At 39.3% G+C, this 12,165-nt stretch overlaps 1 protein-coding gene across 3 annotated transcripts in view; it reads left to right on the plus strand.

Annotated features, from left to right (window-relative positions):
• The window catches only part of LOC109306157 (E3 ubiquitin-protein ligase HERC2), a 183,158-nt gene that overhangs the window by 123,095 nt on the left and 47,898 nt on the right, over nt 1-12,165 (plus strand). For all 3 annotated transcript variants that reach the window (XM_019529437.1, XM_019529439.1, XM_019529438.1), the window contains 8 exons: nt 73-263; nt 587-692; nt 854-945; nt 6,175-6,350; nt 6,902-7,013; nt 8,430-8,511; nt 8,632-8,775; nt 9,809-9,899. In XM_019529437.1, the coding sequence (XP_019384982.1) occupies nt 73-263; nt 587-692; nt 854-945; nt 6,175-6,350; nt 6,902-7,013; nt 8,430-8,511; nt 8,632-8,775; nt 9,809-9,899 (994 nt within the window). The remainder of the gene's footprint in view (nt 1-72; nt 264-586; nt 693-853; nt 946-6,174; nt 6,351-6,901; nt 7,014-8,429; nt 8,512-8,631; nt 8,776-9,808; nt 9,900-12,165) is intronic.

The following is a 12,165-nucleotide window of genomic DNA, read 5'->3' on the forward strand; positions in this document are numbered from 1 at the left end:
CCGGTTTTGAAGCCTTTAATTTGAACATTTGCTGTAACGGAATAGCTTATAATAGTGTTTTAAACTAAATAGGTCAGTCTCCAGTATTTTGTGGGCGTTCTGGAAAACAGTTGAAAAGACGTCATAGCAGTCAACGTGGAATGCTATTGGATGACTGGTCACGAATAGTTAAGAATTTGAATGTGTCGTCATCTGTGAATCAGGCCTCACGTCTGATTGATGGTAGTGAGCAGTGTTGGCAATCTTCTGGCTCACAAGGGAAGGTAAGTTTTTGATCCGTGCTTTTGAATATCTTGCTGTGGTACCTCTTTTATTTCCCCTTTGAAAGGATGAAAATTCATTTTGAAACTTGTGTATACTTGTCTATCATATCGATGTTACAAATAAAATTAATTGAATTATCTAGATGTATTTCTGTATAAATGTGCTAAATCTTAAGTTGTATTAAGATTAATTTCCCCCCTTCTTACCTGTAACTTTTATGGTTTCTTAAGAACTAGTAGTAACAAAGCTGTTGAGCTTAAATTGACAGATCATCAGAAAACAAAATAAAAATTTTATTGCATGTGACCATCTGTCCTTTTAGCATTGGATTCGTTTGGAGATTTTCCCAGATGTTCTTGTCCACCGACTGAAGATGGTAGTGGACCCTGCAGATAGCAGCTACATGCCCTCTTTGGTGGTTGTTTCAGGTACATGAATTTACTGTGCTAATAAGAAGAAAACGAATAAAATAACACGCATGTGCACACTTTTTTGATGGAGTGTCCAGATAATATGGTGATATATTTTATAACAGTATGTGGTTGATAAGTGTCCTTTTTTAAAATTTCGTCACTCTTTTATTCTTTAGGTGGAAGTTCTTTAAATAACCTCATTGAGTTAAAGACAATTAATATTAACCCTGCAGACACCACGGTGCCTCTTCTCAGTGATTGTACAGAGGTAGGTAAAAGTTGGAGTAGAGACTAATGGTCATGTATGCAAACTGGAAAAACCTGGCTGTAAGGCCTTCTCTACATATTACAGGCATTGCACAATTAACTAGCTAATTGTGCGGTTACCTGGAGACGAGCTACATGTACAAAGTAGCTATCATACAAACAAAAAAAAATTCCAACCAGGTATAAAGTTAGACTTTAAAAATGTGTACTAGCTTTATAGCTGGTTGCTACTGAGCTTTATTTTGGGCATGTAGCAGGGTCTACCATGTGGCTGGGAGTCCTGTCAACTGATGGGGTTCTCAGGTGCAGGGGTGAACCATGCCCAGTGAGAAACCCTCAAGTCCTAGGGATTGCGACAGCCATGATCCCCAGGGACTGGGGGTTTCACACAACCGAGCCCTAGGGATCACAGCTACTAGAACCCCATCCTGAGGGTGCGGGGAACCTCTGGGGCCAGAGGATGGTGGCAACCCTGTGGCCTTAAGGGTTTTCTGTACTCTTGGGTTGTGCGGGGATTACCCCTGCAGTAATCCTCTACCCTTGTGGTTGTGTGGGGCTCTTAGCCATAGGAGTCTGCTTCTTACTGGTACAAGGGACCCTGGAATTGGTCTTCCCTAAACTGGCAGTAAGGCTCGACGGGATCTAATACGCAATCCTATAATTGTGCTTCCTGCCATATGTGTGGGGATTATGCACAGTTGTATGGATTATGAGTTAGATTCTATTGTGCCTTTACCTGCATGTGTAGAGGGGGTTTAAGAAGTGTCCCTTTCTGTAGTTATTACATTTATATTTGACTTTTCATAGGTGATGTATCCAGTCATTGTAAGCCCTTGGCCTTGGGAGACTAGGGAGATTGTGCCTTTGTTGGGTTACTGGATACCACCACAGCATTTTGTGGTACCTGGTAACCCAGGTACCAGTTTGTATCCAGTACTCAGGATGTATCCAATACTTTAGTACCTAGTATGGATTTTGGTATTATGGTAGTCTATATCTACAATGATTAGTTCTGCTGCTGACCTAATTTTAAGTGATTCAAAGAGAAAATGTTGCTGAGTTAGTTTTACTAGGCAGTGGTGACCACAATGTAATTGGGTTTGACATCCATTTGGGAGGGGAGGCAAAGGCTACTGTGGTAGACTTTCTTAACTTTAAAACGGGAAACTACACCAAAATGAGGAAGCTACTGAGGTGTGGAAGTTAAAAGGGGCACGTAAAGTGTTGAGGAATGTGCAGGCAGCATGGGAACTACTTAAGAGCAGTATATTGGAGAGACAAAGCAAATGCATACAATGAATCAAGAAAACCAAAAAAAAAAGGAAAGCGGACCAAAAGAAGGTCAGCATGGTTTAACAGCAGAGTTGCAGAGGCAACAAACAGGAAAAAGGCTTCTTTCAAGAAGTGCAAGTCAAATCCTAATGAAGGAAAAAGAGAGAATAAATACTGGCAAAGCAAATCTGAAGCTAATAAAACAAGGTATGAGAGTATTTGAGAGAAACATGTTAGAAACACAAAATGTAAGAATAAATGTTTTTTAAGGCTGCTTGTAGACATTATAAAAACAAAAAATTTTGGTGCTTTACTTTAAACTCTGCACGCTCCTGCACTGAGCCCAGTGTAACCCAGTTGCATCTGGCTCACCCAGTGTTTTTATAAATCCAGCACTTTAGTTCTGCTTTATTGGTGCTCTTATCTAATACTGTTTGACTCAGCTTTAGATTAAAGCTCCAAAAAACCCTGCTGAAGCACCTGATCTACACAGATGCTGTGGAGATAGGTTGAAGTAATGCGCAGCTGCTTCCAGTAAAGTGCTGATTTGTTTTTTGTTTGTTTTTAAATGTCTGCAAACAGCTTGTATGGATTAGAAGTTGAAAACCTGCCAGTGAGTCAGTTGGGCCTTTGGATGTATGTAAAAGGGGTGCTGAAGGATGACAGGGCCTTTGCTGAAAGACTAAAGATACCCTTTGCATCTGTCATCCGTGTGGAAAATGTTAGGGAAATTTCATCACCAGATCCACTTCTCTCTAGGGACAAGTCAGTGGACCTGATCCAAATTCAGATTTCAATAGATGATGTTGTAGAGGAAATCAATAAACTAAACAGTAGCATGGGTCCTAGAGGAATTCAAATTGGCAGTTGCTGAACTCAAAACCGTAGTATGCAAATTGTCACTAAAAACAGCTTTGGTACCAGAGAACTAGAGAGTTGCTGATATGACTTCGATATTTAAAAAAAAAATCTCTATGAAGAAGGTAAGCCAGTGAGCCTAACTTCTGATTCTGGAAAACTGTTTGAAACAACAACAACAACAATAATAATAATAATAATAAAATAATTGTTCAGCATGTGGATGAACCTGACTTGACATGAATTTATCAATGGGAAATGGTGCCTCACCAACCTACTAGAGGTTTTTGGGAGGGGTATTAATAAGTATGTGAATTGGGGTGATCCAGCTGACATATCTGGATTTCCAAAAAGCCTTTGACAAGCTTCCCCCCCGCCCATATCAGAGGCTTTCAACTAAATTAGATGGTCATGGGATTGATTTACGGGGAACATTTACTCATGGGTTAGAAAATGGCTTCAAAATAGAAAGCGGAAAGAGTGTAAATGGTCAGGTCCCACAATTGAAAGAAGTAAATAGTGGGACCCTTTAGGGATCTGTGTTATGACACATACTGTTTTAATATATTTGTAAAAAGTCTGCAAAGGCGGGTGTGTATTGTAGCAAGGTGGCCAGATTTGCTGACAACAGAATTATTGAAAGTGGTAAAGACCAAAAGCTACAAAAGAATCTGGCATAACTAAGAGACTGGGTAACTAAATGGCAGATGCCATTCAAGGTAGATAAGTGTAAAGTGGTGCACCTGGGCAAAAATAACCTTAACTATACCCCCACAATTATGGGCTCTACACTTAACTGGTACCACACAGGAAAGAGGTCTGGGAGTCATTCTGGATGCTTTGCTAAAAAAAATCAGCTCACTGCTTAGCAGCTGTCAAAAAAGACAAAATGTTAGTAATTATTAAGAAGGTAATTGTAAATAAAATGGAAAGTAGAATTGTGCCTCTTTATAAATTTATGGTGCGTCGGCATCTTGAATGCTGTTCCCAGTTCTGGTCCCCACACCTCCAAAATGATATAGAAAAACTAGAGGACGTCTCAGAAGAGGGCTTCTGGATGAGGAAAGATTAAAGAGGTTAGGCCTATAAAATTCAGAAAAGAAATGCTTGAGGAGGGAACGTGGCGGGGGGGTTACAAAATACTGAATGGTGAAGAGAAAGTAAGGATTTATTATTTACTGTCTCTCAATACAAGAACTAGGGCTCACAAAATGAAACTAATGGGCAGGGATCCTGGTTTTCTCTGTTTAAAAAATGCAAGTTCTCTGATTAAACCCCCCAAAATCTGTGATTAAAATGAAACACCACTATATATACAAGTTTCATTTGAACACCATGTTTTATTAAGATATTTACAATTTTAAAGCAATTTGGAAGCCTACTAATGCCTCAGTTACTATAATAAAATAAAATAAATTCTAAGTACCTATAAATTTTGGTATTTGATTTTGGATTTTTTTTACCATGCAAAATCAGAGCTCCCCCTGCCTCCTTTGGCTCATCAGGCTCCTCACTCCCTACCCACAGCCCCCTGTCCCTGTTGGTGCTCCCTACCTGCCAGGCAGCAGCAAGGGGCACAACTTGGTACCGGCACCCAAGATGCTACTGGGTGGGAGAGTGCACCTCGCCAGGGCAGTGTGGGGCTTAGGCAAGTAGCTTACCTACTTATCTCTGCTCTGCCCTTATGTGCTGGCTCCTGCCCGCTGGGCTGCAGAGACCCTGCAGGGAGAGCAGCAGGGTGGGGAGCCTGAGCCTGCAGCAGGCAGCCCGCCACCATGCGTAGATTTGGGGGGCATGTGCCCCCCATGCCACCCCTGGGAGTGCAGGCAGTGGCAGGGAGCCAGCCACACCCCTTGCCCTCTGGATGAGTCACCTGCAACTCTGTCCTGCTTCCCACCTGGGCCTTAGGCCACGCATTCCAGCCCCGGGCCCCCAGCCCCACATTTGGGCTTGGCAGCAGCCTCAGCCCTGCCCAGCTGTCTCCCTCCCTCCCTCCCTTCCTCCTTCCCTCACTATGGGGGTCCCCCCGCACAGCAGACTTAACTGCAGGGAGCTGCTCTCCAAGCTGCCTGGCACCCATGTGCATGTGTGAGCGCACATATGCATGTGGCACCCTCTGCCTGACCACCCTTCTCCTACTCCCCGCAGTTCCTTGCAGGCTAGAGCTCTGCCAGCCTACAGAGAGCTCTTTGCAGAAGTGGAAAATCCACGTGTTTCTCTATTAAAATGAAAAATTCACGTTTTTTCTTTTTTGTGGGAAATAGAAAACTCAGATCCCTGTTAATAGGTAATAAATTTAAAACTAACAAGAGGAAGTTCATTTTCACACAGCGTGTAATTAAAATGTGGAACTCATTGCTATCAGATGTTGTGCCAGCTGACAATTTAGCCAGATTCAGAAAAGGGACTGGACAGATTCTTGGAGGAAAGGGGCATCAGTAGCTATTGAGCACAGGAGTTATGGGATACAGCCTCTGAATCAGAACTTCCTAGACCTTAAAAGCTGCAGGCAGCAAGTGGGAGTGGAATAGTGGGGGGGAAAAACCCTGGTCATACCCAGTTCACTTTCCCTTTCAGCATCTATTCTCGGCCACTGTATGACAGGATATTGGACAAGATAGACCTACGGTTTGACCTAGTAAATGGCAATTTTTATGTTCTTGTGTTACGTTCTTAAATATTCAGTTTCAGCTGAATCCATGTGTGTCTGATCCATGCAGACAATAGATGTACTAATTCCTGTTGAAGGTTGTAGTTGTAAATGCTCATCTCATGGGTGACATGACTGAAAGCCTCAAACTTAGGTTAGAATTGAGGGCTACCCTGCAGTTACTGCACAGAGCAAGGCACAAGCAGTCATTAGTAGATTGGAGTTTAGATTATCCCCAGAAAGTAAGTTTTAACTGGAATTTTCTTTTAGGTATGCCAAGACTTCTCTACCAGACAAAATGCCACTTAAATAGAGCAGTAAATATTAAGATATTTTGTCAGAATTTTTAAAAAATGGAACAGAAGAAAGCAGAAGTTTTTAAAATTATTCACGTATTTGGTAAACGTATGTAGGATCCAAAAGACTGCACTTTAATATCCTTCTTTTTAGTATCACAGGTATATTGAAATTGCCATAAAGCAGTGCCGAAGCTCTGGAATTGATTGCAAAATACATGGTCTCAGTATATTGGGACGTATCCGGGCAGAGGATGAGGATTTGGCTGCAGTCCCTTTCCTTGCATCTGATAATGAGGAAGAAGATGATGATAAAGCTAACACTGGGAGGTAGGCAGCTGGTTGAAAAACTTACCTTTTTAACCTTAAAATCAAACTGGATGATTGACTGTGCATCTCAAACAACTGAATTATATAATAGACTATGCTCATCTTTGTTTCAGCGATTGTTAAAAATGAATCTCTTGCATGTGTATATAGTGATAAATTTTCCATAGTTTTTTTTGCTTCCCCATGCTGAAAAAGTACTTTGATATACAAAGCTGCTGAAATTTCTATTTATTAATAGAGGCTTTAACTGTTCAGCATCAAGTATGCGCTATAGAAACCAGCAGTTTTGTGGATTTCCTGTTTTTTTAAAACTACTGTAATTCTGTTTTCTGTTAGAAAACCTCTGTTACTTTTAACTTTATAATTGTCAGTGAGAAATAGTGATATCAGAAAGCCACAATAATTAAGTTATGCTGTGGAACTTAATTCTCAGATTGGTTATTGAAATGCTGTCTCTCTTGTAGGATAAAAAGTATAGAAAAAGCGAGTTGAGGTTAATGTTATAGCATAGAGGTTATCTGCCAACTTTCCTTTTTTCTCAATATACCCAGTCTTGTTAGGAAGAAGGCGGCAGGGCTGGAATCAGCAGCTACAATAAGAACCAAAGTTTTTGTTTGGGGGCTGAATGACAAAGATCAATTGGGAGGACTGAAAGGTTCCAAGGTACTGTTTTTGTTGGAAGAGAGTGTATGTGTGTCTGTATCCGTGCACTACATTTTCCCCCCCCGCCCCCCCCCAACCAAGAAAAAGCAGAACCTAGCACATCCCTTCAAAAGAAAAAAAAATCCATACCATAATGAAGAACACAGGTTTCATCTCAGATTCAAATATCTTCTAAGAGTCTTTATCAGAACTGCTTCTTGCTAGATACTTAGTGTTTAGATATTAGTGCTGTTCAGCATCTAAATGTCTGATAGACGCATCATGAAAAATAAGATAAAAAAATACGTGTTGATTATTGTTTTAAGTTCCCACTTGGTTTTTAGCTTATGATAAAATAGCCTTTTCTTTAAAAAAAAAAAAAAAAAAACCCACACGGAAAAAAAATAGTAGTCATTAAACATTTGACAATGTAGTGAATTTGAAAATTCAGTTCCAAAAAGGTACACTTCTTTTCTAAAATGTTAGAGTAAGATTTTTATCAGTTTGTAGAGTTTCACTTAGGACTCTCTAAGAAATTAATAAACTATTTACATGTTATCTGTTCTATGTTGTGTTAATTTACAGATGAATAAAAATGTCAGTTTAGAACTATATTTTAGAGGAATATTGATATTTTTTACAATTGGATCATTAGCGTAATAGCTGTCAAAGTGAATACGACTTCTATTTGGATGAAACCCAAAAGAGGCACTGTTACTATGAAAATGGAATTAAAAAAAGTAAGGTTCAAACACAAATCTCTTTAAATGGTAGCTTGTTTCTGCTGCAAGAAAAAAAACAACAAAATTCTACTATAAACCCTTAACCTTCCTATCAGTCCTCTCAGGAGTTAGTCACAGATTACACATTTGTCCTTTAAATATTTTCACTTTTACAGGAATTAAAAGGTTGTTCTAGAAATTTACTGTAGCTATATAAGAATAAATACTTATGCTAGAACACCCAATTAAAATATAAAACTTATGTGCTCTAATTAGAAACAAATAAGAAGTGTTTATCCTGATTTTGAAGTGAAGGGGAAACCAGGTTACATGGTCATTTTTGTTTCTGTGGTTATACCTAATCTATATTGTTAAAGAAAATAGCCTTTTTTTTTTTTTTTTTTTTTTTTTTAAAGAAAAGTCAAAATGTATCTCCTTCACTTTTTTTTGTTTCGTGGTTATTTATCTTAATTTGTGTTGTTGATTTGACCATAGCTCTGTGTACTGGATCATTTTTAGCCATTCAGTTACTAATGTAAAGTGTCCAGGTACTGATGAGTGTGAAAGAACAAGTTAAATCAATCTGAACTAGCCACTAGTTAAACTGGATTATCTAGTTCATCACCTCAGAGCTGCACTTCAAATAATTGCTTCTTTCACAAGGAAAGAGGGTAATGATTTATGCAATAAACTATTTCTTCTTTATGTACTCTAGATAAAGGTTCCTTCATTCTCTGAAACCCTCTCTGCCTTGAATGTAGTACAGGTAGCTGGTGGATCTAAAAGCCTTTTTGCAGGTAGGATAATTATATGCAAGATTCAAAATTAAAATGTGGACAACTATTTTCGAAGAAGAGAAACTTGTTCAGTTGTACCCATCTTATATTAATGAAGTTTTAAATACTTTTTCATTCTAGTGACTGTAGAGGGTAAAGTATATGCTTGTGGAGAAGCCACTAACGGAAGATTGGGTTTGGGCATATCTAGTGGGACTGTGCCTATTCCCCGCCAAATTACGGCTCTCAGTAACTACGTAGTGAAGAAGGTGGCTGTTCACTCAGGTACTGACTCTTAATATTCCCCTTTGGTTCTTAAACATTATGCACCAATGCATAAAAGCAAAAGCTGTTTGAAGACTCTTGTACGCTCTGTGTATGTGGCAGATGTAGAATACTCGATGATCCTTTAGTGCAGGAATAAATTAAGTTCTGTGCTTGTACATGAGTGTTGAGAGGGGGGCAAAGGAGATGATCTTAACATTATTTTGAAAGTTAAACTTGTTGGAATAAATTTAACTTGTCATGGTTAGTGTTCTTATTAAGTTGAAACTTGATCCTCTTAAGTTTTGCTAAAATACAGTCTTTCAGTTGATTGAAAAGAGTAAATCAAGTGATCTTTTCTGTTTTTGTTATGGGGAAAATGTTCATTCTTGATGTCTTCAAAAAGTTTCATAAAATATGCTTTGGGCTGCTTTCTTTTGACTAGATCATGTTGAAATTACTGCTGTTTAAGGTATCCAGGTAAAGAGTTTTAGGAAGTAGAGCAGGGCTATCCAACTTAGTGTCAGGGGACCCCGTGCAGGCCACAGGTTCTTCAGGTCTCTCTTCCACTGCACTAAGCACCCTGGGGCTCCTCCCCTTGCTTGTACTTTGTGCATAGGTGTAGATGCCTGAACCCCACCATCAGTTCCTTGGCTATGGGCTTCTACACTGGCACGCAGCACTGGTACCCAATGCTATGGGTTTTCCTGGCACCGTGGGCAAGGTCATGCTGCTCAGGCCTGCCCACTGTGGTTGGGCAGAAAGCAAAAGCCTGAGGGAAGGGGAGCCTGGAGCCTCTAGGTACTGCTGCTGCAGCTGGGGAAGTGGTGGCTGGGTGGGAGCTTAGGGGCCACACACTGACCCCTTGGTCCATGGCCCTCCAGTTGGACACAGCTCTAATGTAGAGGATTAAATTATAGTAGTACAAGGATGTTTGATTTCATTGGGTTTTGCTTGACTTGTGCTACTTTCCTATCCTAACCACATTCTAGTCTTTCTTGATGGAGGACAAAACAGTAATATTGTTTGAAACTTATGGTTTAAACTCTTGCAGGTGGTCGGCATGCTATGGCTCTAACTGTTGATGGGAAGGTATTTTCGTGGGGCGAAGGAGATGATGGGAAACTTGGCCACTTCAGTAGAATGTAAGGATGGAACTTGTATTAGTATTTTAAAGTGAGAAAAAGTATCAAATATGGTACTAAAATGTATTTAACATTATTTTAAGCATTTTAATTTAAGTATTTTACTTACGTTTTTATATAGCTTTTCATATCAATCTGTTGTTGCTGAAGTTGTATCATACATTTTGTAGGGGTTTAAAAGAGATATTCAAGTTGGAAGTAAAGAAAAGGGAAAGTACGTTTAAAAAAAAACAAACCAATTATTTCAGGAACAAAGTCTATATAATTGGCTGTTGCTGTATATCAGTGTAGAAAGGTCATGAGATGCCTGTGAAAGGATTTGGTTGCTAGTATGGTAGGGAGGATTGGTGAGGTACCTGACAACCTCTATTAAGGTTCCATTACATTTTTCTCTAGCTGTTACTCACGCTTCCCCCTGCCATCAACAGGGCTGTAGTTTTTAAAGCAAGCCAGCCCCTTAAAGAGATTTTTTTTTTAATAGTTGATGAAACAAATAAAGCCAGAGGTGCTTTCTCCCATGGTGGGTAAGTTCACCCTATCTAGCTGAGCTCTCCATTAAGTCAAGCCCTTTCTTTAAGGCAGTATATCATCCTCACATTAGTAGTTCAAATACCTTCAGATCAGGTGGGTGTCATCAACTGTATGAAGCATCTTGAGATTCCACAAGAAAGATGTTACAGAATGTAGAGATGACAGAGTACTTGGATACTACAATATGGAGAATTTTAGAAATGCCTATAAATAAAAATGCTATACCATTAATCTGGATTTGATATTGATACTGTATATAAATGTTTTGTGATTGAGAATAAATTATAAATCTGAATATATGCTAGATCAGTCAAGCTAAATTACTTGCATTAAATCAGCAGACAAGATTCTTTAGGCAGATGTGATATATTTTATTAGACCAACTAAATAGTTAGAAAAAATTGTTCTTTGCAAGCTTTTGAGCACAAACACCCTCTTCAAGCATAGGGAGAGTCTGGAATTGTTATGGATGTGTTGGAACAAAACTACTCGTGGTATTGGTATTAACAACATAGGTCATGCAATCTATTTAAGTAACTATTTCATGAGCTTTTATAGAGAAGTAATTGAGTGACGCCTTGAATATTTTGTAGTCTCACCTTTTTATTTTGACATATGGTATACTTTTTGAGTTTGGTGGTAGATATTTTTTTTCTTGCAAGTTCTATAAAAGCTGATATATTATCCTTTAGAAAGGAAGAAGGTTTAGCTTCAGTTTTAGCTTCAGCTACACACACATTAAATATTTAAACATAACCAATAGGAAATTCTTCATAAGTTAATAGTTCTGAGGAGTATTCAGCGGTTTCATAGAATAGGTTCAGGCATCTTCACCTATGCACAAAATAATTTAGTAACAACCTCAAATATTGAGTGAATCTCACTAATAGATACAACTCCAAAAGCGTAGATGACTAAGAGCATAATTGGTCATGGAAGAAGACTTAGATTAATGCTGTTATACAATTTAGATGTAGTCGTATTAGTACACTTGTTCTGTTATACAATATTTTACTAAAAGAGAAAATTAGTCGGTATTCTTAGCTTAGTGTGAACATTGCGTAGGAGGTGAGTTTTCAAAAGGACCTATCTAAGTTCATAACAATAAAAGTTTTTCTAATATGCAGACAGTATTTACAAATACTGAAATACTAGTCAAATTGAAACCATTCCATGAATTCAGTGAGTGGAGTTAAATTCACTAAACAGAAGGAAGTCTTTCTCTGGCAAAATCTGTCATGTAATTTACAAATGTATGCATTTAATACTGTACCAGAAACCTGACAATGAGGGTGTTGGACACATTTTAAAGTTAGCTGAAGTTTTGAAACTTGCCCTTTTTGAAAGGGCTCCAAGCAGGTTCCCATGACCATACCCTGAATGCCTATCTTCATTTTATTCCCCTTGTGAAGGAGTAGATCTAGAAGACTGGTGCTCAACTTTTTGGCCCTCCAGGCTGTGAATGTGGTATGGGGCAGGTCTACCTGCTGGATTGTACCCTGGGCCCCAGGAACAGGCCTGCATACCCAGATATGGACCTTGGTGCCCCCTACCTGAGCTTACATTCTGGGATTGGGGTCCTAGGACCCTGAGCTACCCTTGCCTGGCACCCTGTGCAGGGATCGAGGCCCTGGGACCCTGTGCTAGCTTCAGCAAGCTTTGCATGCTGAGATCAGGGCTCCAGGGGACTGTGCTACATCCCTAGTTCCGCATCGCAGGAGCAGGCACTGGGGTC

This window comes from Crocodylus porosus, unplaced genomic scaffold, assembly GCF_001723895.1.
Source record: "Crocodylus porosus isolate Cpor-Errol unplaced genomic scaffold, CroPor_comp1, whole genome shotgun sequence".
NCBI classification, from domain to species: domain Eukaryota; kingdom Metazoa; phylum Chordata; order Crocodylia; family Crocodylidae; genus Crocodylus; species Crocodylus porosus.